This window comes from Ochotona curzoniae, unplaced genomic scaffold (assembly GCF_017591425.1).
Source record: "Ochotona curzoniae isolate NIBS_2020 unplaced genomic scaffold, NIBS_Ocur_1.0 contig_1482, whole genome shotgun sequence".
NCBI lineage: Eukaryota > Metazoa > Chordata > Mammalia > Lagomorpha > Ochotonidae > Ochotona > Ochotona curzoniae.
This window is the reverse complement of record NW_024465100.1, coordinates 2,626,853-2,654,684: the sequence shown is the minus strand read 5'-3', so window position 1 is coordinate 2,654,684 and position 27,832 is coordinate 2,626,853. Positions and strand designations below refer to the sequence as shown.

Sequence of the window (27,832 nt, the reverse complement as noted above, 5' to 3'; positions counted from 1 at the left end):
GGCCCCTGTTGCAGCGTGGGAAACCTGGAAGAAGCTCCTGCCCCTGGCTTTCAATCAGCTCAGCTCCAGCTGTTGTGGCAGAGCCGTCTATCACACTAGACCAGCTGGGTTGATGTTAGTAGCGCTCAGTGAGGTCCACAAATGATAACATCGCCTACTTTTCTCCAAGCATGTTCCCATCAAATGATGTGTGACCCTTCATGAGCAGGAAAGCCAAGAAAATGGGGTTCTAGTTTGTTCCTGCTGCTAAAGAAGATCATTACCTGAATCGTAGTATCCAACAACTCCTCTCTTTCCTCCTATTTAGGAAGTCTTAAACGACACAATTTCCTACCCTGACGGCACATTCATGGACTGGGAGTTTAAGATCTCGGTCTTGTATGACATTGCTAAGGTAAGAGACCCATGAATATACACACACACACGCACAAAATATGAACATCCGCTGTGGGAAAAGATCTAGTAAGTTATTCAATCTCTGTGCACTGGTTTCTCCTCTGAAAACATAATACAAGCTGTATTACAGGTTTTTTTTGTGAGGACTTTATGATATTACTAATATGCTTACTTTAAGGCCTGGTACAAGTAAATGTTCCATGTATATTATAATTGTTGATATTTCACTGTATCATTTGTACTCTGGATATGGGACCCATATTTTTGTAGATGTATCCAAAAAATCAAAATCATATAAAACTTTCAGAAAGATAACTAAATCTTCTGGGTTTTTTTTTTAATTGTATTTCTTTTTTTATTTGAGAACCAACAAGAGAGAAAAAATAAGACATAGACAGCAAAAAAAAAAAAAAAAAAAAAAAAAAAGGGAAAAAACAGCTCTTTCTTCGGCTGGTTCACTCCCCAGATGCCCACGTGATCCCTGGCAGAGTGGACATCCCCAGGAGCCAAGAATACAGTCCAGGTCTCCCATGGAAGTGACACAACCCAACCACTGGAGCCGTCACTATTGCTGCCCAGGGTCCAATGAGCAGCAGCTGGAATCAAGAGCTAAGGCCAGATGTTGCACCCAAGTACTACCAGATGGGGCATGGCTGTCTTAACCAGAATATTAACCATTGGGCCCCTAAAATCCTGCCCTAGGTTTTATAAGATAAAATATGAAATACAAGCAATCAATTTGTATTACAGCAATGATCAAGTGTAACATTTATGTTCCCAGACACAATATGAATAAGGAAGTGACCCAGAACCAGGGATTTGCCCAAGCATGAAGAAACTAGATCCAGAGAGGGAGTTCTATGATACAGTCTTGAATTACCTGAAAGGTACACCAGATCAGAACTAGTTCTGAAAACAAAATTTACCAAATCATTTCACTCCTGTGGTCCCAGCTGAAAACTGCTGCTGGCCAGCAGAGAGGCACGTCAGCCTAAAACAGACTTCTCTTGTGAAAACGAAATGGATGAAACATTCCAATGTTGAGATAAAGTGAAGCTTGTTCAATTTTATGAGATAAACGTGGCCTTCCTCTCCCTTCACAAAGCAAGGCCTTTACAATTTTCATATGTTATAGTTGAGGAAGCAGAAGACATCACAACATCAATGACACAGAGGACGCAGGTGTAGTGGTTAATTCCCCGCCTGCAGCGGCCATGTTCAGTATCTGAGTGCCCAGTGTGAGTTCTGGCCACTCTTCTTCCCATCCACTTCCTGCTAATGCCCACCAGGTAGTGATGGCTCCAAACACTTGGATTCCTGTTACCCATGCGGGAGATCTGGGTGGAGTGTTGGGCTCCTGCCTTTGCCTGGGCCAAGCCCTGGTTCTCGCAAATATCCACAGAATGTACCGGCAGATGGAAGATGGATCTCTCTATCTTGCTCTCCCTCTCCCTCCTTCTCTACCTGCCTTTCCAAAAAAGGAAAACGGAAATAGAAACACTTAAAAAATTGCCTCATATTATATGAAACTGTTAAACCAGGGTTTTTAGAAAATTGCCTTCTTTATTTTTTAAAAAATAAAAATATTTATTTTACTGGAAATTTAGAGCTTCAGAGAAAGGCAGAGAGAGAAAGAGGGATCTTCCACCTGCTGGTGTACCCCTCAAATGGTTGCAGTAGCCAGCGCTGGGCCGGTCTGAAGCCAGGAGCTTCCAGGTCTCCCACGTGGGTACAGGAACCCAGAGCCTCGGGCCGTCCTCTGCTTCTTTCCCAGGCACACCAGCAAGGAGCTGAATCAGAAATGGAACAGCCAGGACTTGAACCAGTACCCATACAGGATGCCAGCATGGCAGGTGGAGAATTAGCCTGATGTGCCACCACACCAACCTTAAGAAAATCGTCTTTTTACTTTCTCGTCTAAATAAACTTGAAAATGAGATACCGTGTGTAGGGAAATATTTTGGCCTTAACAACACTTTTGAAGTAAAACCAGTGAGAGACAGGTGTCTGTCAAAGGGTTTAAAACACCATCTGGGATGCTTGTATGCCATACCAGAGTGCCTGGGTTCAAGTCCCAGCTCTGCCTCTGATTCTAGCTTCCTCCTAGGACGCATCCTGGAAGACAGGAGGTGATGACTCACGGGTTGGGCACCCACCAAACACATGGGAGATCTGGACCAAATTCTGAGTTCCTGGCTTCACCTTGGACCAGGCCTAACTGTTGCCAGGTTTGGGGGTAAACCAGACAGTGGAGGACCTTTTGTTGTCTGACTCTGACTCTCTGTTTTAGAGATTAAAAAGGGACAGGGATGTGAAATTAAGTAAAGGGCCCGGTGCAGTAGTCTAGGGCCTAAAGTCCTTGCTTTGAACACTCTGGGATCCCATACAGATGCCAGTTCTAATCCCAGCAGCCCTGCTTCCCATCCAACTCCCTGCTTGTGGCTTGGGAAAGCAGTCGAGGACGGCCCAAAACCTTGGGACCCTGCATCTGCGTGGGAGCCTGGAAGAAGCTCCTGGCTCCTGGCTTCAGTCACTTGGGCAGTGAATCATCAGACAGATCTTCCTTTCTGTCTTTCCTCCTCTCTGTACATCTGACTTTGCAATAAAAAGAAAGAAATTAAGTAAAAATAATGGTGCTATGGTGTGACTGTATACAGAAATGATTTCGTAATGTCAGTTCTTTAAAGTGACGCATCAGCTGAGAGTCAGACTCCTTTGCTTTCCTACTTCCAGGGGATGTCCTACCTGCACTCGAGTAAGACAGAGGTGCACGGGCGTCTGAAATCCACCAACTGCGTGGTGGACAGTAGGATGGTAGTGAAGATCACAGACTTCGGCTGCAATTCCATTTTGCCTCCCAAAAAAGGTCTGTAATGAATGAAGCTTTTTTTTTTTTAAATAAGTTTCCCACGTGGGTTTTAAAAATAAGTTTCCCACCTAGGTTTCTAAAATCCTTTCACACCCAAGTAGAGTGTTTAGCTGATGTGGATTGGAGAATTAACCCCTGGAGCAACCGCAGGTAACGGTACTGCGTACTGTCAGCAAGCATGATCCTCTGTGCACGAGGCAGTTTTCACCTGAGTGTCCCCCTTGAGATCAACGAGCAACCCTGAAGAACAGGCTGGCTTGAGGAAGTGTGAGCTGACATGAAGGACAGAGAAGATCATAGGTCCCGTGCAGTGTCATCATCTCCCCTTACAGAAGAAAGGATGAAGGTTCAGAGAGGCTGAGAGATTTGCCCAAGAAGATGGACACTAGCAGGTCTGACTTCCTATTCTAGATGCCATCCGTTTAGCATAGTAAAAGGAAATAAGGAAAAGCTCTCATCGGTTAAATACATTCTCACTCTAAGATCATGCTGAAGATAAAACAACAACAGTAACAACAAGATCAATGATTTATGAAGTCCAAAGGGCTTTTCGCGTCCAGAACCTACCCTACTCTTTATGATAGCTCTCAAATAGCCTCAGAAGTCTAGCACTCATTTTGTCTCAGGATATAGAGCCTAACACTAGGTCTGTCTCTACTTTGCAATTCTTTCTCCAATAAAAGACAACATCCTGCTCCTGAAAAATACAGCTGTGTAGACACGCATTCACTTGGAGGCTACCTGTATGTCATACCTGTAAAATGTCAATGACGGTATATTTAAATGTGCTATCTTTACACACATATTTAAAACAGATAAATATAACTGGTCATTTACAAAACAGACATGTTCACCTATATTCTGGCATTATCAACATTTATAAGGATGTTCATGAATTCATTCTATTTGGCCGTTCCGCACGCTCCCAGTTCTGCTACAATCAGTGGACCAGAGGTTACTGAGCATTTACTGTATACCAGGCAGTGGCCTAGGCAGACTTGGAGGGTTTCCCAGACTGGGATCCTTTCTGTCTTAGGGATCACATCCATCATGTGATCCTTCCCAAATCCTGAACTTGACGGTCAGCCAAGAAAGCAAATGTGCCTCGTCCGTCCTATCATGTGCATGGGAGCAAGCTCCTTAAAAGTGACCATATCAGCTCAAGGTCACTTCTCTTCAGGGTGGACGGTGTAGGGTCGATGACAAACACAAGTGGGAGATCTACGAGCCACCATCCCTCCTCTTTGCCTTTGATGTCTCATCGCAGACCTGTGGACGGCTCCCGAGCAGCTGCGCCATGCCAGCATCTCTCAGAAAGGAGATGTGTACAGCTATGGGATCATCGCACAGGAAATCATTCTGAGAAGAGAAACTTTCTACACGCAATGCTGCCGGGACCAGAGTGGTAAGCGTGGGCACCTCTCTTGCCCTGCACCCCTTCCGGTGCTGGTCTCACTGGGGTCCCGAGCTGTTGCAACACATATTCATCCCGTCATCGGCAGAGGTAGTGTCTTCTCGTCAGCAGTGTGTGTCTCACAGGAGTGTGACAAGATGAAAAGACAAGGTCTTCTGCAAGGCCTGAGACCGTGCAGGACGCTGGCTGTCCTGACTGTCGGCTTCCCGTGCTCAGTCATTCAACCTTGCCACTGCCCCCTTAGCATCTGATTCCAGTAAGTGTGCTCAACAGCTGTATTACATCACCCTAGCTGACGGCCTGCGAGGCTGCTGCACAGCTGATGGAGAAATGGAATCAAAGTAGTAGCTTATTTGGGTGCCACGTAAGTTTTTGAAACCCATGTATAACTTTTTAGTAATATGAATTTTTCATGCATCAGGAAAAATGTTTTTCTACCAAAAAAAAAAGATTTTTAAACATTTTATTTAAAAATGACGCAAGTGAACATTTTTTTGTCCTCTGAGCACACTCATTACTGACACCTAGGAATAAACACTACCAGTATCGCAAGCGTCCTCTCCATTCCCCTCTGTGTTTTTTTAATGTAGAGAAAGACCATATTGTCATTTGTCTTACAGGAGTCACTGAAGCACTGTTTATACCTAGCTACCAAGTGACAGCATTCATACCATTTTTTTGTTCTATTTCCACCAATACAAGAAAGCATGTGTTATTTGTCTTTCTGACTCCAGTTCGTTTCACTTAACAAAATGATCTCTAGTTGAATCAATTTTGTTGCAAATGGCAGGACTTCATTCTTTTTGATGGCCGTGTGATATTCCCCAGCCATCCTAGACCAAGGTCTTGCAGTGTCTTCCCTATGTTTTCCTCTAGCCATGTGGCAGTTTCAGATCTTAGATTTAGATCCTTGATCCATTGTGAGTTGACACTATATGGTGTATAATATGATAGGGAGTCTACTTTCAACTTTCCTGAAACACCAGCATCCCATATGAGCTCCGGGTTCAGCATCTGCCTGGCCTTACTGAGTCACTTTCAATCCAGTTCCATGTTATTGAAATAGGAATTCTTTTCATCTCTCAGAGAAGATTTTCAGAGTGGAAAACCCCAACAGCCTGAAGCCCTTCCGCCCTGACCTGTTTCTGGAAACAGCTGAGGAAAATGAGATGGAAGTGAGTACACCCTCTGTCAGTCTGATTCTGTGGCCTGCTGTGGGTGAAAGCGATGGACATGTAGGCACTCCCGGTTCTACAGGCTGCACGGCTGGCATCAGGTTGTTGGCAAAGCCACACTCTGCCCAGAGGCCTGCTTGACCCTCCCAGCAGCTTCCCAGCATGCTGGACATTCCCCAGCTGGTGGCCACACCCTCCAATCCCCACCTCCTGGTCCCCTCACCTTCTCTTCTCCAGTCGGCCTCTACCCCATTTATATTTGGACAGAGCCCATCAGGTCAATCCAGAATCATTGTTGCCTTAGTTGAAAAACCTTAACTTTATACTCTTTGCAAAGACCCTGGAGGGAATCAGAATAAGCTCTACCTTAGAAGCCATCATCAGCCGACAGCACTTCCCATTCAGGAAAGAAGTGGGTCTGGAAACACACACGGCTCATTTTTCCTTCAGATCACAAGCTCCCTGCCAGAAGAATTTTATAGCCAACTCTAAATTCTAAAACAATTTTATTGCCATTGTCCCCTCTCCTCTGTCCTGCTTGACAACAGAAAATCCAATAATCCGAGGTCTGAAATGCAGCTGTTCCCATCACTCCTTCCCTTCCCTCCTGCTTCTCCGGGTCCTGGAATTTCCTCCCCTCACATTCTGAATATTCCTCATCCCCTCACACCTAGTCTGATGACTTCCAAACATTAACACCATTCCCACTAAAGCACCACTACCCTTCATCCATCTATGTAGTTGTACAATTCTGGACTTGGAAGGGAGGAATTGGGTATTGATTCCATCTGGCCATTGATTCCAATAGAGGACAGGCCCTAATTAGATCGATCACCCATGGCCCCTGAACACCTGTCCTTGTGGCCTTGTTTCTGGCTCTTCTGTTCCAAGTAGTCAACAGGTCGTTTACCAAGACACGGGCACCACCTAGCGGTGAGCACAGACAACCAGAAGCAGCTCCATGGAAGCTTCTATCCACCGATTCACTCCCCAAGTGACCACACTAGCCAGAGAGCCAAACCAAACTGAATCCAGGAGCCAGAAACTCAAACCCAAGTCCTCCACACGATGGCCTTTGCCTCCCAAAGTTCATATTAACAGGAAGCTGGAATTGGGAGGGGAGCTAGGATTTCAATCCAGGAACTCCAGTATGGGAGACAAGAGTCCCAAGTGGCACCTTGCTTGCTGTATCTAAGGCCCACCCTTGCCCTGAGCTTTTGTTCGCCAAATCTGGGAACCCAAGTAAAGCCATTTCCCATACAGATTAAATCAGAATCTCCCGAGGTGGGGCCAGGGCGTGAGGAATTTTGTGCATGATCTCTGCGTCATTCCGCCGTCAACCGTGACTGACAGCACCTGACAACTGTTGGTCTCATTTTGAGGCACTTGTCTCACATGTACTGGGCCCCAATATTCTTTCCATTCCCAATATACACCAGGCACACCCTTGTAAAGGGCTTCTCTCCCATCAACCCAGCCTCATCTGAACTGGTAAGGCATCATTTTGCCTGATTCCGCTGAGGGGAATGGCTGAGTGGGTAGTGACAACCTGATAACACGTTGCAGAGGACCGGGCGTCTCTTCTCTCAGCGGTCAGAGCTGGAAGTGTTTTTCAGTTTCACCCGTCAAGCAGTAGAGGGTCAGGTGTTCCATTGGGTTTACCATCTTCTGAGCTAGCTGCACCCTTTTTTTCTTCCAGGTGTATCTACTTGTAAAGAGCTGTTGGGAGGAGGATCCAGAGAAGAGACCGGATTTCAAGAAAATTGAGAGTACACTGGCTAAGATATTTGGGTACTGCTGAGATTTTTGCTTTTCTTCACTGATTTAGATTTGTCCATGCTAAGTGACAGAGGCACCCAAGAATGAAAATGGTGCTTTCCAATTTCTTAAAATCCCTTTAAAAATGAACATGATATGAAGACTATTTTCTTGAAAAAAATAACAACATGAAATGTTAAATATACACTATGGGTCAAATTTTATCTGATTAAAAAAAAAGTACATTCTGATGGTCACAAATTTATCTGTTAAAAAAGTAGAGTTTCCCAGGGATGCACTTGGCCCGGTGGTTAAGACAATTCACATCGGAGTACCAGAGTTCAATTCCCAGCTCTGGCTCCTGACTCCAGCTTCCTGCTAATGCAGTTTCTGGGGGTGCCACAATGATGTCTCAAGTTATTGGGGTCCTGTCACCCACATGGGAAGCCTGGTTGGAGTTCCTAGTCACAGCTTGGAACCCAGCAGGTGGCATTCTGGGCTCTTGGTAAATGCATGTGTGAATGTGAGCCCCCCTCTCTACATCTCAAATAAAAGGTAATTTGAAAAAAAAAAAAATCTGCACTTAAAAATACAGAGTTTCCAGGCCTTTCTGCAAGCAACTAGGATTGAAATGTCTAACATGGATCCATAGAGTTTTTAAAGTTCCTGGGTAAGAAGCTTAAGGCCATCAAGATTCTGAAGACTGTGATGTCTTAAAAAGCATCAGTGACACACAATTATCCAACAGCATTTAATTCTAGATGTCCAGATTGAGAAAACAACATGGAATTAGGAGAGAGATCAAATTTCCAGACGAGGGCTTGCCAAGAGCTTGCTGAAAGTCTACTCTCACTGGGCGTCAACTGTGTGAAAACAACAAGATTGTTACAGTTCCTTCCAGTTCTTCCTGTAGTTCTTGTTAGTTTCAAAGATTCAGGTACTTCCTGCGGAAGTCAATGAAAGTGTGGTTGTGGGTTGCTATAATTAATTATGGGAGGGCAACAGAAAGTCACGAAGGGTTTCATTCTCTTGCCCCTTTCCACTGCTCCCCAAGCCTAGGAGGGTAGTTGAGGTGGCATACACACACATTTCATGAAAACCTACTGAGCCTTGGTCTTTTGTTGTTTGTGCGGTGGTTTCTCAACTGCACAATGGAACTACATAACGAGCTCTTACACGCTCCCACTGCCTGGGTTCCTCCGCAGAGCGTCTGATGTAATTGGTCTGGGTGCAGGTTGGCATCATGGGTCTTCCCAGTTCCCTGCACAATTCAGGGAGCCATCCAGGCCGAATTTTAAGTGAATCAATTCATCACAGAGCAAAACAATCCACTCCCGGCCCTTTCCCCTGTTCCCACCCCTATTCTACCAGATCCCCTGGGAGCTTGTTAAAATAAATAAATAAATAAATCATGCCTCTAGCCGCCAAACCTACCAATTTTCAGTCACCTAGGTCTGAGGATCCAGAAATGATGTTGATTATTAACAAACATGCCTGCACGTGGGGATTGTGACGTGGGAGCAGCCAAAGCAGTTTGTAGTTGTTGTGCTGGGATGGCGGCCCTGATGCCCTCAGAATCCTGCCCGTTCCACTTGTCTGGTTCTCCTGATGCCGTGGGCTGTGAGAACCCAGGGTCCCTCCACCTTCGTCAAGGCTGTCTCAAAAGCCCTGCGGAGGGCATTGGCTTCAGGCCCTGGCTCTGTGCTGCAGAGATAAGGCTCAGCTTGGCTTATCCAGATTCTTAACAGGTGCAGTTATCACTCCAGAACTTGGTTTTTTTTTAAAAGTTGCTTCCAAATGGTTTACGAAGATTGTAGAGAATGTGAACAATTAGTGCTTGTTTTCTAAGGGGCTTGCCAGTTTTCAAAGAGTAAAACTGAAATGATAATCTTCGCTGTTGTATAAACTGTGCTTTTCACTTAGTAATTGAAAGGGAGTTTATTATTCTAATTCATATTTCATGATATATTAACATTCCATTTTACCATGATATGTTAACTTCATTTTTGTTACACATTTAGGTTATTTTCCAATGTTTGTTCTTGTAAAGACTATTGTGATGCTTCTGACAGATAAGTTTAAACACGTGCATGATTGCTTCCTTAGAATACCTTTGAGAAGGAATTGATGAACTGACAGCAAATGCGGTTTTAAAGTCTATAAGCCATTTTTCAAATTTCTTCTCCAAGTAGGTTGCACTGTAGATGATTTCTTCTCCTATGTCAATACCATCATCTTAACCTTTCTCTTTTCAAAAACTTTTACTTCTTTGATTCCTCCTAGGGTTCAGTTTTTATGTCTGCTGGCCATTTTTATTCTTCAGTGAAATCACCTGCCACTGTTCCACCAGATGCTCATACTTTCTTAATAATTTACAAGAGCTCTTTATTCCTACCTACAGCCTTTTTCACGACCAAAAAAGCGAAAGCTACATGGACACCTTGATCCGGCGTCTGCAGCTGTATTCCCGAAACCTCGAACATCTGGTGGAGGAAAGGACACAGCTGTACAAGGCAGAGAGGGACAGAGCTGACAGACTTAACTTCATGTTGCTGCCGAGGTAAGCCCAGCCCTCCTGCTGATGGCTTTCCCACAATTCCATAAGCTCCGTGGCCTCAAGGTGAAACCTTAGACCTGCCCGTCCAGCGCTGTTTTCCTTCGCGTGGGATTATCGCCTTCTGCCTGTTCATCGGCAGACCAGTGTGTGACAAGGCCCATACCTTGCCACGCCTTCTTGGGGCTTGTATTGGAAATACTTGGTAGCAGGACATTTTTTTGTTTTTCATTTTTATTGTATTTTTTCCTATTATCGTAGTTGTATTGTCTTTCATTGACAGTCACATGTCCGTCATTCTGCTATTTGAGCGTAACCTTACGTTGTAGGTACGAATAATGGCTAAAGTCCAGCGTCCTATTGTCAGGACATATCTAACAGTTTCTTTGGGAGTTCATCTTTGGTTTGGAAGTAGGTATACACTGCATCGCATCTTCACAACTGGTTTTGATAGGTTCTATTACACAATCACCGTACTTCCCTTTAAATGGAAAGCCACAAACCAAAATCACCAACAGGAACAGTAATACAAAAGTTACAATAATATCAAGTTAAATAACATGCCACAGAACGACCAATATATCACTGAGGAAACAGAAAGAAATCCAAAAAACTCCCTGAGGACGGAAATGTTACTGTATGACCCGTGTGTCCCTGAAAATGCACAGCAGAAAAAAAGAACTTTTCTGAAGAAATTAGAAGCAAAAATATCAGATCCCATGAGACATAACAAAAACAGTATTATAAAGGACTTTCATAACATCTCACATCCACTGTTCCCTGTATTTTGTAGTAAAACAGTCTAGTAGGTGCAGTCTTGACTCCAACTTCCTGCTCTTTCTGTGGGTCATGACACTGATGGCATAGGCAAGGGTAGGAAGTTTAATATTCTGACTTAATATTTAATTCTGAATTAATATTTAGCAGTTTCGTTTTATTCAGTTGTAGAGATGCATTCTGTCGATTTTCTCTGGTTCCTGGCACTCTGGTCTCCATGACATCCTCCACTTGTGAGATTATGATTGTATGTTTGTTTCCCTTCGTTTTTCTTTGGTGTTCTCGATGGCGTTTGTCTTACATTACAGCGAACATATGATATGAATCCTTTTGGGATTGGCTCATTTCACTGAGCATAATGGTCTCCAGTTGGGACCCCTGGGTTGCAAAGGGCAATAATTTAATTCTTTTTATAGTGGAGTAGTATTCTATAGAGTAGATGAACCATAGTTTCTTTATCCAGTCCGCCTTCGATGGGCATCTAGGTTGTTTCCATGTGTTTGCCATTGTTGATTGTGCTGCAAAGAATATTGGGGGCAGGTTGCTTTCACGTGTGTATGTATCAGCTCTTTTAGATGTATTCCCAGGAGTGGGACTGCTGGGCCATATGGCAGGTGGTTTTCACTTGCCTGAGTAGTCTCTGTACTGACTAGAAGGATGGTATTTTCGAACGCCTCTGTGGTGCCAGAGTCAGTACCGACTGTGGAGTTAGACCAGCCTGGGTTCCAGCCCTTCTGTTTTAAGCTGTGATCTGAGACAAATTGCTATCTCTCTCTCTCTCTCTCCCCTGAGTTTTTTTTTTTTCCTTGAAAGTATTTTTTAAAAGATTTATGTATTTTTATTGAAAAGTTGGATATACAGAGAGGAGGAAGAGAGAGAGAGAGAGGAATATCTGCCATCCCATGATTCACTCCCCAAGTGGTCACAACAGCCAGAGCTGCACCGATCTGAAGCCAGGAGCCTCTTCCAGGTATCCCAGGCAGGTGCAGGATCCCAAAGCTTTGGGTCATCCTGTACTGCTTTCCCAGGCCACAGGCAGGGAGCTGGATGGGAGGCGGGGCTTCTGGGATTAGAACCAGCGCCCATTTGGGATCCCGGCAGGTGCAAGGTAAGAACTTTTAACTGCTAGGCTACCATACCGGGGCCCAAAAGTTTTTTTTTTTTTTTTAAGATTTACTTTTTTTTTTAATTGGAAAGGCAGATTTACAGAGAGAAGGAGAGGCAGAGAGTGGTCTTCCATCCACTGGTTCACTTCCCAATAGCTGCAACAGCCAGTGGAGCAGCAGGACTAGAACTGGTGCCCACATGGGATGCTGGTGCCGCAAGGCAGAGGGCTAGCCTATTGAGCCACCATTGCGTGTTTGTAAAATTTTTATTTATTTATTTTAAAATCCAAGTGACAGAGGAAGAAAGGGAAGCTGAAAGATCTTCCGTCTGCTGGTTCACTTCTCAGAAGGCTACAATGGCCAGTACTGGAGCAGGTGGAAGTCAGGAGCCAGGAGCTTCATCCAGCTCTTCCACATGGATGGCAGAGGTTCAGACACCTTTCTCAGGCCATTAGCAGGGAGCTGGATTGAAAGTGGAGCGGCTGGGACACAAATCAGCATCCATATGGGATGCTAGGACCGTAGGCAGCAGCTTTACCCACTATGCTACAGCACCAGCCCCTCAACTTTTTTTCCTACATGACAACAGGAACTTCTGATCCCTGTAATAACAGAAATGTTAAGATATGCAAGAATTAAACTGAGAAGAGGTAGGAAACAGATTTGGTCCACCACTGGACACAAGTGAGAAGCCGTCTTGTCCTTGATGTTCAGAAGGCTGCTGTTATTCCATGAAGGACAAGTGAGGCGGCTTAGCTTTAGTTAAAATCATGAAGATTGAGGTCCCTTTGGTCTGTCTGCGAGCCCTGTTTCCACTATTTGTTTTACTTCAATTAACTAGGATTCCATTTTTAACACTTGCTTTATTAAAACAGATCAGCACAAATAAAGATCTGGAGATAATACGAGCTGTTTTCTAAATTAATACACAATTTCTGAAAGCCTCAGTCATCTGGGCCTGAAGGGAGAGCAACGCAGAACGCAGGAATCCTCGGAGCACCTCGGAAAGGGTGTGGAAAACCCACCTCTGAACCCCATACAGGCTGGACCCCTCCGTGTTCACTTCAGGGATGGCAGTTTCCATGAGCAACTCCTCAACGTTGGTACCATTTAATCCTGTAAAACAACATCCGGGTTGTCTGGCTGCCTTCCCAGGGATTCGTCAGCACTGATATGATCAATGAGGTCATGCACGTGACTTGAAAACGGTAGGCTCACCTCCTAGGCGGTTCCCTTAGCCCTGGTGCAGGGTGCTACTTTGACCACTAGGTGGCAGATGTGTTTATTGGAGGTGACAAAGCTCAAGTCTGCACCTACTTGATTGGCTCCAATATTCCACAACTCCACCACAAATTACTTTGGTTATTTGTGTAAAACTTCTTTTTATTTGCCAAATGAAACTAAAAAAAAAAAACATAAAACGCTAGGAGAATCAAAGAGAAATAACTTATAGCAAATGGGGGAATAAATTCAAAGAACCAGATAACAAGGAAACGGGGGCAGGTTAGGAATAGAGAAAAATAGAAGCTGTTTCTTTTTATGGCGAGCCTTTGTAGGGCATCTACTTAGACAAGAATCCTGTGTCAGCAATGACCTGATGCCGACCTGTTCAGCCACGGCCCGTCCTTCATTGATTTGCCAGCAACAGTTCCGCTCTCTGGGTTGCACAATGTTTTCCCAGCTCATCTGACCTTCCAGAATAAGTAGTAAGAGGAATGAGCAAGGGCCTGGCACAGTAGCGTAGTGGCTAAAGTCCTCACCTTGCATGTGCCAGGATCCCATGTGGGTGCCAGTTCATATCCCAGCAGCTCCACTTCTCTTCAAGTTCCCTACTTGTGGCCCAGAAAGCAGTTAAGGATGGCCCAAAGCTCTGGTCCCTGCACCCGTATGAGAGGCCTAGAAGAAGCTCCTGGCTTTCGCCTTTGGATAATTGGCAATTGTGGCCACTTGGGGGGTGAACCAGCGGATGCAAGATCTTTCTCTCTGTCTCTCCTCTCTATAAATCTGAAGGCAGGCAGGAAGGAAGGGTGAGAGGAAAGGAGAGAGGAAGGAAGGGAGGAAAGAAGGATGGGAGGAAGAACCAAAATGGTGACTCTCCAGCCTAACCCTTACATCTCTGCAGCCTACAGAAGGCACTGCATCTTAGACCAGACGTGGCAAGTGCAGCCTGCCCCCAGAGGGCCCCTGCAGATCCAAAAGCCTCACCGAACAAGTGTTCTTTGCAAAGGTCCCAGGTTTTGTCAGTACACCTACGGAAGATATGTTCCTGGATGCCTTGGGGGTTGCCCATAACTGCACCTTCTGGTGGTTGACTACGTAGCTGTTTGTTTTTCCAGAGAAGTACCAGACGTTCTTATCGCCTACAGTCAGCACATGCCCAAAACTGTCTCCTCTCCCTGCAGAACGCAGACGTGGGTTGTGGAGGAACCAATAAAAAAGACTTACAAGCGGAAGGGAGTTATTGAGCTCCATTCTAAGTGGGCTATGAGACCCTACAAAGGTCACAGTTCCCCTCCGGGCTGCCACTTTCTCCTCTATAAACATAAGGGATTGTTTTCTCAGCGACCTGTCTGGCATCTCTCAGCTTCTGAAATATATATATATTATATATGTGCATGGGTATATATATATGAATATTATTGTTTAATAATATATATCAGGGTGAATAATAATATATTGTTTGTTTAATAGTATATATGTGAATGATAGTGTTGTTTATATATATATATAAGTATGTATGTTAGGATGAATAATCAGATAATAACTTAAGGAACTAGCATTTGGCCTAGCAGTTGAGATGTTGGTCAAGATATCCATATTGAAGTGTTGGGTTTAAGTGCTATGACACAGCTGAGAGGCAGTAACCGGTGACTCAGGTGCCCTGCCCCGCCGTGTGGGAGACCTGGCTAGAGCTCTTGGCTCCTGACTTCATCTGGCCCAGACTTGACTGTTGAAGCCACCTGGGGAGTGAACCAATGAATGGAAAATCTCCTTCTCTGTCTGTCTCTCTTTCCCACTCTCCCTCTCAACTGCTCAGACTTTCAAATAAATAAACCTCTTTTGAAAATTTAAAAATAGTGGTGCACTAACGCTGTATCTGCTTTTGTTCAGTGGCACTGCAATACATGTAGTATGTTCGCAGATCCAGAATGAGTTTGTCTTTGCTTGGCAGCCAGCCGCTCATTGAGGTGGCACTAGAGATCAGAACTACCAGAGCTCCTGCTCGATACTCTCGCCTGATTGTGTACTGTAAGAGACATGTACTCAAGTAGAAAGGCTTTGTTGTTGTTGTTCTCTACTCTTCCAGGCTGGTGGTAATATCACTGAAAGAGAAGGGCATCGTGGAGCCAGAACTGTACGAGGAGGTCACCATTTACTTCAGCGACATCGTGGGCTTCACCACCATCTGCAAGTACAGCACCCCCATGGAGGTGGTGGACATGCTCAATGACATCTACAAAAGCTTCGATCACATCGTAGACCACCACGACGTCTACAAGGTACCCCACGGAACAGCCCGAGTCAGTGCCCGCAGGGGCTGCTCCTGTCGTCACTTTGTCCTCTCTAATTGGACACGTGGTGAGCTAATACACAAGAGGAAGAGTTAGAAGGGTCACAAGTCAAAATGATCATCTAAGAAGCAATACGAGAGGAACAACTTGCAGGTCAGAAGGAATGGATTCGGGGTACCACGTTTAGGGAAATGTCGTACTCTCACACCAACCTGCAATTTGGACAACATTTAAGCTGAATCCATATAAGAAGACACTGTGGTTACAATAAACGCTACCGTGAGATTATATGCTGTGGCTGGGTGAATGATACAATTTTTTGTATAACATGCAATCTAGAAAATAGTAAGTGCTGATGTTTAAAGATGTTGCTAAAATTGCATAAAAACATCCACATTATTTAAACATTTATAGAACTGCCAGCACATCTGCATCATTTATATTTTGAATTACTTTTGTATGGCTAAAATCCTTCGGAGCTGTTTTACTATCCATTTAACTAGACTATTAAAAAAAAAACTACAGAAATCAGCATTCTGCGGTAAAATGTGTAGGTAGCTACTCTCATTCTGAGTTGGACTGACTGCCTTTGTCCCGTGTCCATGCCTGTCAGAGGGCTAGAGCCACTGAGGAGACGCTCTTTCCACAGGTAGAAACGATTGGGGATGCCTACATGGTGGCCAGCGGTTTGCCCATGAGGAACGGCAATCGGCACGCCATCGACATTGCCAAGATGGCCCTGGAGATCCTCAGCTTCATGGGGACCTTTGAACTGGAGCATCTTCCTGGACTCCCCATATGGATTCGCATTGGAATTCACTCTGGTATGAAATGGAACATCTTAGCCAAGGGGACCCGTATGTACCCATACGCATCAGAAGGGATGAAGAGTTCTCTGGGTGATGGGTTTTCACACGAGGCTTACCCCTTGGAGTCTGTGTGCTGAGTGTGGAGCTCACGAAACACGCTGACAGGAACAGCACCTCTGACTCCTGGGGTGATAGGCACCAGCCAGTCTGAAAACCAGCAGCTCTGCACTTCCTATTTAGGTTGCCATCTTAACTATTTCATTTACTTCCTTCTAATTCCCTCCCTCTCCCACTCTGACTTCTGTATATTTTTTCCCACTAACATAATATATACTTTAATTATGTTAGATTATCTCCAGGGGAAAAAAATAGCTGGTCAAATCCTGACACTTATGACTGCCCACAACAACGGTTCAAAAAGAGCATGTGTCACTTCAGACAACAAAAGTTACCATTGATGCATTCTGAGAGGCACAACACAGATGGCTCAAATTCCTGGGCCCTGCCACGAACATGGGAGACCCGGATGCAATTCTAGGCGCCTGCCTCCAGCTGGTCCAGAAGTAGCAATTAGATGTATTTGAGGCATTAACCAGCAGATGGAAGATAGGTCGCCTGTCTGTCCGTCTGTCTGTCTGTCTCTCTCTCTGTTTCTTTCTGTGTTGCTTTGCCTAGCGCGGTAGCCTAGCAGCTACAGTCTTTACCTTGCACACACCAGGATCCCATATGGGCACCAGTTCTAATCCTGGCGGCCCCGCTTCCCAGCCAGCTCCCTGCTTGTGGGCTGGGAAGGCAGTGGAGATCAGCCCAAGGGCTTGGGATCCTGCACCCATATGAGAGACCTGGAAGAGGCTCTGGGCTGCTGGCTTTGGATTGGCACAGCTCCAGCTGTTGCAGTCACTTGGGGAGTGAAGCAGTGGGCAAAAGATCTTCCTCTCTGTCTTTCCTCCTCTCTGTATATCTGACTTTCCAATAAAAATAAATAAATCTTTAAAAAATGGAACAAAAAACAGTTTCCAAATTGGGCAACCCTCAATACCAGAATAGATTCAGGGAATTTTAGTGTACAAATGTGAGAAACCAACCTTTACGGAGAAAAAAATGGAAGTGAGGTAGAGAAACAGTATGATTTGGTTAGAGCCCTGCATTGGCTTTATTTGGGCATGGTATAACCATTTAGCCACCTGTGATTGGCTAAGATCCAACCACTCATCACTAGCTCCTTAACTGGGCTTTCTGTTTGTTTACACATCAAAGCAGGTTGCTATTCATCATATAGAGACTCAAGGTATGACCAAGTCTCAGACCAAATTTCATTTAATTTCCTAGCCTCAAGCACAGATGTTTGAGAAAATGAGTTTCAGATATTACACAAAGACACTGCTGGAGCATAACTCAGAAGGAATCTGCAGTAATCCTTTGCAGGCACAAGTGCTTCCTACCAATTCTGAGACAAATAACAAAATGATCACTTTGAGAATTATCCTGGAACTCCCTGAAAACTCACTATTTCTTTTTTTTTTTTTTAAGATTTATTTTTATTATTTTTTCATTGGAAAGGCGGATATACAGAGAGGAGAGACAGAGAGGAAGATCATCCGTCCGATGATTCACTCCCCAAGTGAGCGCAACGGGCCGATACTATGCCGATCCGAAGCCAGGAGCCTCTTCTGGGTCTCCCGCGCGGGTGCAGGTTCCCAAAGCTTTGGGCCATCCTCGACTGCTTTCCCAGGCCACAGGCAGGGAGCTGGAAGGGAAGCGGGGCTGCTGGGATTAGAACCGGTGCCCATATGGGATCCCGGGCGTGCAAGGCGAGGACCTTTAACCACTTGCGCCAGCGCGCCGGGCCCAGACTCACTATTTCTCAAGCCAATTCACTCCACTATTGTTAGTTTTTTCTTTGTGTTAAATCTCATCACTTTGTATGATTTCCTTCCATTGCTCCTTTTTTTAAAAAGATATATTTATTTTATTGGAAAGGTAGATATACAGAGAGGAGGAGAGACAGAAAGGAAGACCTTCCATCCAATGATTCACTCCCCAAGTTACTGCAACAGCCGGTGCTACACCAATCTGAAGCCAGAAGTCAGGAGCTCTTCCGGGTCTCAAATGTGGGTGCAGGGTCCCAAGGTTTTGGGCCGTCCTCGACTGCTTTCCCAGGCCACAAGCAAGGAATTGGATGGGAAGTGGAGCTGCTCCATATGGGATCCTGGCGCATTCAAGGCAAAGACCTTAGCTTTCTTGCTTGCTTTCTTTTTCTCTCTCTTTTTTTCTGCCTCAGGTCTGACAGGCAAAGGCTCAGGACTTAGGGAAAGATCTAATATTTTGATTATTTGCCCATGTTCATAGAGGATGGGTAGGAAAAAAATCTATAAAAGGAACTCAAATAGATCAAAATCTGGTAAGTTAACTAGAGTTATTTCTACTTAAAACAGTTTTTGCAGTTTCTGGGTCAACCTTTAACTTCTAAAATCTCTTCCCTTACAGTTGATCCTCCTATGTTAATAACTGATAGAACCTCTCCCCTATCTAGTACACCGAAGTCTACAGTCATAGCTTGTGTTCTACCTGTCCTGGGCCACAGGCTGCCCTCATCCAGCTGTGCTCACATGACCTGTGAGATGCTTGGAAGATTCTGCCAAGTGCTTGTCTTTGAGATCTGCCAGCATCATGACCCTAATTCCAGGAATACCACCCTAAAACGATAATAAAGCAAGCTCCGGCCACTGGAACGGAGTCTAGGCTTCCCCGCCTCCTCTCAGCAGCTCAGAGTTCAAGGACACGTGTAACAACACGGATGTAAGAAGCAAGTTACCCTCTATCCTTCCCAACGGCCTCCATTAAAAATATTAAGGATGGAGTTCGTGTTTAGCAGTTAGAACACCTGCTTTCCTCTTCACAGTATCTAGGTTCAATGCCTAGCTCCGACTTCTGACTCCAACTTCCTGCCAGTGCAGACCCTGGAATAGGGAGCGGTGATGCTTGCAGTAATTGAGTTCCTGCCACACACACACACACACACACACACACACACACACACACACACACATCTGGAAGAAAAGTCAGCAGCTGGACTGAGTTTCCAGCTCCCGACTTCAAGCCCTAACCATCACAGACATCTGGGGAGTGAACCAGCAAACAGAAGGACACACTCGCATCTTGCCCACCCGCATTTCTGAATGCTGTCCTATTTAGTGCAAGTGTAGTTTTCTTTGCTAGAACAAAATACTTCCCAAGATAATGCATTTAAAAATGTTATTTCACCAAGTGGATGATACGTATTGAAAGCAAAAGTCACAACACGCACTTCACATGCTCAGCCATCTCCCCCTGAAGTACTGAACACCGTGACCCCTCCGTGAAGCTTGCCCCTCATAACCCCGCCCTGCAGTTTCTACCCTCGTGCACTTGCTGCCGTCTGTCCTTCCCCCAGGTCCCTGTGCTGCTGGAGTCGTGGGCATCAAGATGCCTCGATACTGCCTGTTTGGAGACACTGTGAACACAGCTTCCAGGATGGAATCCACCGGCCTCCGTAAGAAGGAAGGGGGAAGAGTCCTTTAGCGGTGGGCAGAATACAGGATCCAATGCACAATGAGGAGGAGCAAAGGATGAGTGTGATCATGAACAACCTTTCATGCTGGGCTGACTGTGACCCTGTGTCTATCCAGTCCTGGCTACCTTTGCCTCCATTGCTGTTTACTTATCGCTTGACTCTTCCTTTTTGCTCGATTTTAAACTGTTCCCAGATGTGTAAAGGTCTACCTGGAATACCATAAAACATAGCATAAATTTGCATAAGTTTAAGGGGAAAAAAAGCCAGTGGGCTTGATACTGGTTCCACACCCCAGTTCACCTTTCTATTTCCCATGTATTGTGTTTTTCTGGGAATAATTGTGGAGGGAAAAAAATTTAAATATTTGTCAAATGCTAGGTCTTATACTGCATTTGCCTGGCAAAGTAGAACTGCAAGACAACGTGTGGTTTACAGCAGCATTCCTGGCATTTTTAGCATTTGACCTATAACCTGATACTAGTTTGTGCTGGGAAATCATAATGCAAAGAAAAAAAACATAGAGTCAAACAGACATGGGTTAAAATCCTAACTGTGCTGATCACTGTCTACATTCATTGGAAGGAAAGTTAGCTGTTTTTCTTCCTAGGCTCCTGAAAGATGAAGGGAAAGACTGGGTGTAGACATCAACTTTGCTGAGGTTCCAAAAGGAGTGGGCATGATGTTAAGCCAAGCGGTTAGCAATCCTCTGGTGTGAGGCATACAACATAGAGTTACCAAATCCTTAAAGTGACTGTTTGTGGCCCTGGGGCTTGCAAAATGAGAAGGGTGATGGATAGCAATGTGCCTATGAATGCAAATGTCCTCAACATTTGCATCAGAAAGGTAGCAAGGGGAAACTCTAAGATAAGGAAATTCGGTAAGATGAGGAAACTCCAAGATGTGGAAACTCTTGGATAAGAAAGTCAAGATAAGAAAATCTTGATAAGGAAATGAAGACCCTATAACAGTCTCCAGAACCTTTCCCAACAAACCCCACCCCCAACTCAGCAGCTCCTGGTGAGTTTTACACTGGGACTCAAAACCAAATTCCAATTTCCAAGCTAAGCACTAAAGCCGCATCCAAAACTAGGTGCAGTCAACTGACGATCTGAGCTAGAATCTAGGAGAGGGGGTGGGTAAAAGCTGGGGAGCTCATCTCTCAGGAGCCAGGGATGAAGTGTCCAGCCCCACTCCTCCCATGTGTGATGCCAATCTTTAATATTCTTTCACTGAAAAAACCCTGTTAGTTTCCTCTTGATGCAGGATACTTGTTTCAGGTGTTCCCGATATCCTGAATAAGGGGAAATAGATGTGGCCACAAAATAGACTTCTAACTGGATGGGATTTTTGTTTCTCTGTTGCATTTCCAGCCCTGAGAATTCATGTGAATGGCTCCACTATAGCCATCTTGAAAAGAACGGATTGCCAGTTCCTGTATGAAGTGAGAGGGGAAACGTATTTAAAGGTAAGGAATCCCCAGTGACATTACGTGGAGAAAATACTCAGACAACACGGGAGACTGGGCCAGGACAACCAAGGACCACAGAGGTGGAGAGTCCTTTTCTGTACTATGAGCACCCCACAACCCCTCTAAGAGAGATCTCTCCCATGAAGGCAAACCCAGAACTTTTCCTTTATGGAGTGGTGCAATAATGGGTTAAGCCACCACCTGTGATACTGGCATCCCATGTGAACGCTGGTTTATTTCCAACTGCTCCACTTCTGACCCAGCTCCCTGCTAAGGCTCCCGAGTAGACAGCAGAAGCTAACCCAAACGCCTGTGGTCCCTAACCACTCATGGAGGAGACCTGGAGGGAACTCAAGGCTCTTACCTTCAATCCGGCTTAGCCCTGGCCATTACAGCCATTTGAGATGTCAGATTTCTCCCTGTCTGCCCTTCTCCCTCTCTAGGTAACTGCCTTTCACATAAAATAAGTTCGAATAAATCTTTAATGAATTTTCCTGTGCTCCACAGAGCCCTTTTGACACTTTGAACAATGATCACTACGTTATAAACTGCCATTACTCTTCCCTCCACACCTATTGTGGTTTTTCTCCCAAATGCTCCTCCAAACAAGGGCCACGGTTGGGTCTAACACTCATTTCAGTGAAAGCTCCATTTCTTCACTTCCATGTCTACTCTTGCTTTAACAGGCCGCTACAAATAAGGCCTTTGCAACTCGGGGGGTCTTCCGAAAGTTCACGGGAAAATGTGGACTATGAGAAAAATCTATGCACGGCTTTCAGAATTTTTTGGCATTAAAATAAATGTCTTTAACTCCCTGTTCCATGAAGTAGCCTTGTACTTTCACAAGTGTTCCAAGTGTTTGTGATCACATTCAAGTTGGACGAAAGAATACTCTTAGCTTCTCCCCACTGTTTGGGGTGGGCATTTGGCCCAGCCAGTTAGGAGGAGATGCCCATGGCCACACTGCCAGACCTCAGCTCCAAACTTGCCACCAGTCCTGATTAACTTTCTGCAAATGGACAACCTGGGAGACATTGCTGATGGTTCTAGTAGCTGAGTTTCTACACCCACATGGGAGACCTGGCCGCAACTCCCAGCTTTAACCCAGATCAAAATCCAGTCACTGCCAGCAACTGGGGAGTAAGCTAGGACATGGAACTAGCGTTCTTGCCTGCTTGCTCACTCTGTCTCCCTCCCCCATCTCTTTCTCTCTGCCTCCTGATAACTTTTTAAATCCCTTTGATATGCAGATTATAAAAACCTGTGCTTAGCTTTGAACAAATTTTCTAACAATATAAATTTATTTTTATTATATTTCCCACTAATTTCTTCAAAATGTGCTTATTTCTATTTTATTTTAAAGTACCCTCATCCATGTTCTACACAGAGAATTTCCCCTGAAATAGAAATGGTTTATGGATTATTGCAGTCCAAACACTGCCAACTAAAAATTAGTGATTTTTTCACATATATGTATATAACCAGCCAGTCTTCTTTTCAAATATAAGCTTGAACAAAAACAGTTTCCACGAGGTTCCCATATATTGCATAGTTCCAATATAGGTCCAAATGTGGTGTGATAAGATTTTTAAAAAATGATGCCAGTGTTTATAATTTATACACCAAAGATATGAAAGTGATGGTAAAATTTTTTCACAAAGCTTTATTTCCAAAGAATGCTAAAAGAAAACGTAGACAACAAAACTGTTGGTTTTGTTGGCATAACAGAAATACAGATAAATCTGCCCTTTTAAGTCCAACTTCTTCATATTACTATAGTGATATTTAAAATCTTTCAGGAAAAAGAAACTCAACATCAGAAAGAGCATGTCTGCTAAATGAGAGACTTATTTTCCTATATGCTTGGGAATCTGTCCAGAGAGGATCCAGATCTTAACAAGAATGTGTGAAGTGCTTACATCCAAGCACTGGCAACAGGCATTTGGCCTGGTGGGCATCATGCCCATTAAGACATCCCCCCACATTGATGAGGCTGCTAGGTGGGGCTCCCCAATCCAGTTTCCTACTAATACAAACACCTGGCAGGCAGCAGTCATGCTTCGAGTGATTTGATGTCTGTTACTCATTTGACAGACTTTGGGTTGAGTTCCTTGCTCCTGCCTTTAGCCCCCTGTTGGTAGGCTCTTGTGGCATAGATGTGTATGCCTGTGTGTCTGTGTGTGTGTGAGTGTGTGTGTGCAAATGTACAAAGCACTGTTGAGGCATGCAGAGAGGAAATGTCCCTTGGAAGGAGATCACTGTAGGAAAAGTGGGCTGGGACACAACTGTCTCATTGGCCTCCCTGGCTCCTGCCCCTTTTTGTCTCACTAGGGCAGAGGAACTGAGCTCACCTACTGGCTGACGGGGATGAAGGACCAGGAGTACAACCTGCCAACCCCTCCCACTGTGTAAGCTTCCAGGTGTAGCAGGGAGGGAGGAGGAAAGGGGGAAGAGGAGAGGAGGAGGAGGGGAGGAGGGAGGAGGCACTGCTGGCTTGGGCAGTGTGCAGTCAATTTAACTGCACACGTGACTGCAAGTGGCAATGAGAAATTGAATGTGAGGCAAGGGAATATACATGAGTACCAAAAAATCATGGAAAGAAGTGGAATTAAAACATGAGTTTGATCTCTCTCTCTCTCTCTCTCTCTCTCTCTCACACACACACACACTGGAATCTGTATATATGAGGAATCACCAAAAACTGTTCAGGAAAAACGGGTATGATGCAATGGCTAGCTATGTATTTCAGATTTATTTGCACCTAAATAAACATTTTTAATTCCACATTTTTGCAAACTTTTTGAAACGCCATCACGCACATGAGGTTTAGAAACGTCCCTGGGTGCAATGGTTGGATTGTTTAATTCTCTCTCTTCAAGCACTGGGATACCATATGGGCACCCATTTGTGTCCTGGTTGCTCCACTTCCCATCCAGCAGCCTGCTTATGGCCTGGGAAAGCAGTAGAAGACAGCCCAAAGCCTCGGTATTCTGTACCTGTATGGGAGACCTGGAAGAAGCTCCTGGTTCTTGGCTTCAGACTGGGTCAGCTCTGGCTGTTACAGCCACTTGAGGAGATAGAAGATCTTTCTGTCTCTCCTTCCCTCTGCAAACCCTCCTTTCCAATAAAAACAAATACATCTCTTTTTTTTTAAGATTTATTTATTTTTATTACAAAGTCAGATATACAGAGAGGAGGAGAGACAGAGAGGAAGATCTTCCGCCCGATGATTCACTCCCCAAGTGAGCCGCAACAGCCGGTGCTGCGCCGATCCGAAGCCGGGAACCAGGAACCTCTCCCGGGTCTCCCACGCGGGTGCAGGATCCCAAAGCTTTGGGCTGTCCTGGACTGCTTTCCCGGACCATAAGCAGGGAGTTGGATGGGACCGGGTGTGGTAGCCTAGTGGCTTAAGTCCTTACCTTGCACGTACCAGGATCCCATATGGGCACTGATTCATGTACCAGTGGCCCTGCTTCCCATCCAGCTCCCGTGGAAGATCTCTGTCTCTATGTCTATCAAGTTTAAAAACAAAAAGAACTGGAAGGCTGATTTCGGGCTTGAAATATCGTCTGCCTATTCTCCATCTTCACAGAGTAGTGATGGAAGTTCTTTAAGTGCCTCAAAGGTCAGGATCTCCGTGTCTTCTTTGGGCTCCCTGTGTCTAACACAGAAAAGGCGTTCAATAAGAGACTGGCTGACGGTGGAGCTAAGGCATACGCTGTGTACTTTACTGATTCTGTTTTCTCTCCCCTCCTGCTCCCAGGGAGAATCAACAACGCTTGCAAGCAGAATTTTCAGACATGATTGCCAACTCTTTACAAAAGAGACAGGCTGCAGGAATACGAAGTCGAAAACCCACACGGGTAGCCAGCTACAAAAAAGGCACCCTGGAGTACTTACAACTGAACACCACGGACAAGGAGAGCACCTATTTCTAATCCTCGGTGAAGCAGAAAGGACTCGCAAAGCACTGGGGCAGCGACCTCAGATGTCTGAGGCCTGCAGTTTCCTAAGATGTAGGGAAGCAGAGAAGCCCTTGGCCCTGTCTGGAACAGACTGTCTTCCATGAGTGGGATGTGTGTTCCCAGTGACAGAACTGCCACTGATTCTCAAGTCTTCCCCTGACAGCAACTCCAGGGAGCTTCCATCCGGCAAAGGTGATGATGGAATATACTGTCTTAGAACTTGGGGAGATTTTGTTCTTGTTTCATGTATGTCGTTTGTTGTTTTGTTTACTGGCTTTCCCCCACCCCACCCCGCACCGCTCCCCCGTATTCATGATAGAGTGTTTTTAGTTGTCCCAATTATATTTTAAATACCCTGTCCCCATTGAAGTGTGTACTAAACTCAGAATTTTTTCAGAAAATATAATATATATTAGGCAAGAATAAAAAGTCTAAAAAGTTTACTGGATTAAAAGTCCACTGTCCGTCTTCCTGGGATACACACCATCGTCTCGTGCTTTCTGAAACACTGACTGCATCTCCCCCACCCTGAAACATGGCAAATCTAACACTGTTGGTCACATGTAAGAATCTTGAAGGTCTGTTTCACCTGCAACACATGAGGGATCAGCTTGCCCACTTAGTAACTGTGCTGCCTGAGCAAGCACGTGCTTGTCCACTTATCAGTCAAATTCCTGTGTTCTCTTCACTTGCTGAAAACATTAGTGTCTCTAAGTTCTAGTATTTCTTCAGTAACTTGTGAATCATGATACTTCCCTCAAGTCATTTTCATAAACACATTTGTAAAGAAAACTTATCAAGCACCTAACACAGTATCTAATACATAGCAGGTTCTTGTTTTCTTTTTTTTTAAGATTTATTTTTATTGGAAAGGCAGATAGACAGAGAGGAAGATCTTCTGTCTGACAGATCACTCCCCAAGTGGCCGCAATGCCTGGAGCTCAGCTAGTCCAAAGCCAGGAGCTAGGAGCTTCTTCCGGGTCTCCCACACAGGTGTAGCATCCCAAAGCTTTGGGCCATCCTCGACTGCTTTCCCAGGCCACAAGCAGGGAGCTGGTGGGAAGCAGGGCTGCCGGGATTAGAACTGGTGTCCATATGGGATCCCAGTGCTTTCAAGGCAAGGACTTTAATTGCTACGCTATCGTGCTGAGCCCACATAGCAGATTCTTAAAATAATTTCTATGTTCCACTTCACCCCTCTTTCTCTCTGCTTGTTTTATAAATGAGAACTAATGAGAATTGAACAATCTTTAAACCTAAGCCTTTTGGTATGCTAAACATGCAAAAGATCATTTTACTTAAAGCACGTGGACGATATCGTAATACACTGGAACCTCCAGAGGACACCTGGTACCGTGGTACCATGGTAGAGGATGGTGGACAGAACAAACTGATCCAACTACTCCAACCTATCATTGCCAGTAAATACCTGGGCAGTTGGAGACTCTCCAGTGGACTGTCAGCCAGTGGATTCTGGAGAGATTTCATTGTGATTGGAGTGGCAGGATCAACTGCAATTCAGGACTGTTGAACTATCAAAACCTCTTGAAAACTTCATGGCATTATAAATTTCTATTTTTCTTCCTGTTGTTGATTTTGTATTTTGGCTTTTTATTTAAGGGGAATTATGTGTAATGGAGACTATCATGTTCAGATGTGAGGATACATTGCAGATCAAAGATGGACTCCCAATGAAACTGTTAACTATATCTTGACAATAGGATGCTGGACTCTGCCATTGTCCATGCCTGCAATGATGGACGTATGACTGTCTATGAAGAACTGTACTATAGTAATATAGGGTAATTCAGTGGGGGGTGGGGGTTTGGAGTGGGAGTAAGGGAAATCTCAAGGCCTATGGAACTGTATCATAAAATGATAATAAAAATTTAAAAAATAAATTTAAAAAAGGAGAAAGCGCTAGCTTAACTAGTTTGGCCTTTGCAACCCCATCAGGAAACCTGAACTGCGTTGCTGACTTCTGGTTTCTGGCTTCTGGTTCTGGCTCCAGCTGACTACATACTGGGGAGTGAGGGGCATATGAAAAAAAAAAATGAGGCCTCTGTGTGTGTGTGTGTGTGTGTGTGTGTGTGTGTTTGCATTTCAAGGTAAAATAAAATCAGCAAAAAGCCACAGAAAAAAAACGAACCCAGGTACTCAGCCTCTTAAACACTAGGGCAGCCACTGCGGCAAATGTGTTGCTGTTTTTCTGGAAGAACTAGTTTAATGATACTCTATCACTCGTTTTTGTCATAAAAAAAAATAATAACAACAAAAACGATGTGGGAAATTGCTCTTTTTGTGCTTGAATCCCCCAAGTTTTTCATTTAGCCAGCACATGGCAGACCAGCTGCTGAGTGATGTGTTTGGCAAACGTCCTTCTTCCAGCAGTGCTGATAAATTAAGTATCACAGAAATGTAAGAATTGCCAGTCTCTAATTCTCCTGGAGTACATCTTTGTATTTGGAGCACAGCA

General features: G+C 44.7%; 1 protein-coding gene across 1 annotated transcript in view; it reads left to right on the top strand.

Annotated features, from left to right (window-relative positions):
• GUCY2C (guanylate cyclase 2C) overlaps nucleotides 1–25,508 on the top strand; it is a 57,660-nt gene extending 32,152 nt beyond the window's left edge. Inside the window, exons 16-27 of the mRNA XM_040967329.1 lie at nucleotides 308–394; nucleotides 3,130–3,262; nucleotides 4,533–4,670; nucleotides 5,766–5,854; nucleotides 7,554–7,645; nucleotides 10,014–10,172; nucleotides 15,357–15,549; nucleotides 16,211–16,385; nucleotides 19,804–19,902; nucleotides 21,294–21,388; nucleotides 23,723–23,799; nucleotides 25,155–25,508. Of these exons, the coding sequence (XP_040823263.1) occupies nucleotides 308–394; nucleotides 3,130–3,262; nucleotides 4,533–4,670; nucleotides 5,766–5,854; nucleotides 7,554–7,645; nucleotides 10,014–10,172; nucleotides 15,357–15,549; nucleotides 16,211–16,385; nucleotides 19,804–19,902; nucleotides 21,294–21,388; nucleotides 23,723–23,799; nucleotides 25,155–25,329 (1,512 nt within the window). The 3' untranslated portion in view covers nucleotides 25,330–25,508. The remainder of the gene's footprint in view (nucleotides 1–307; nucleotides 395–3,129; nucleotides 3,263–4,532; nucleotides 4,671–5,765; nucleotides 5,855–7,553; nucleotides 7,646–10,013; nucleotides 10,173–15,356; nucleotides 15,550–16,210; nucleotides 16,386–19,803; nucleotides 19,903–21,293; nucleotides 21,389–23,722; nucleotides 23,800–25,154) is intronic.
• Nucleotides 25,509–27,832: the final 2,324 nt, after the last annotated feature.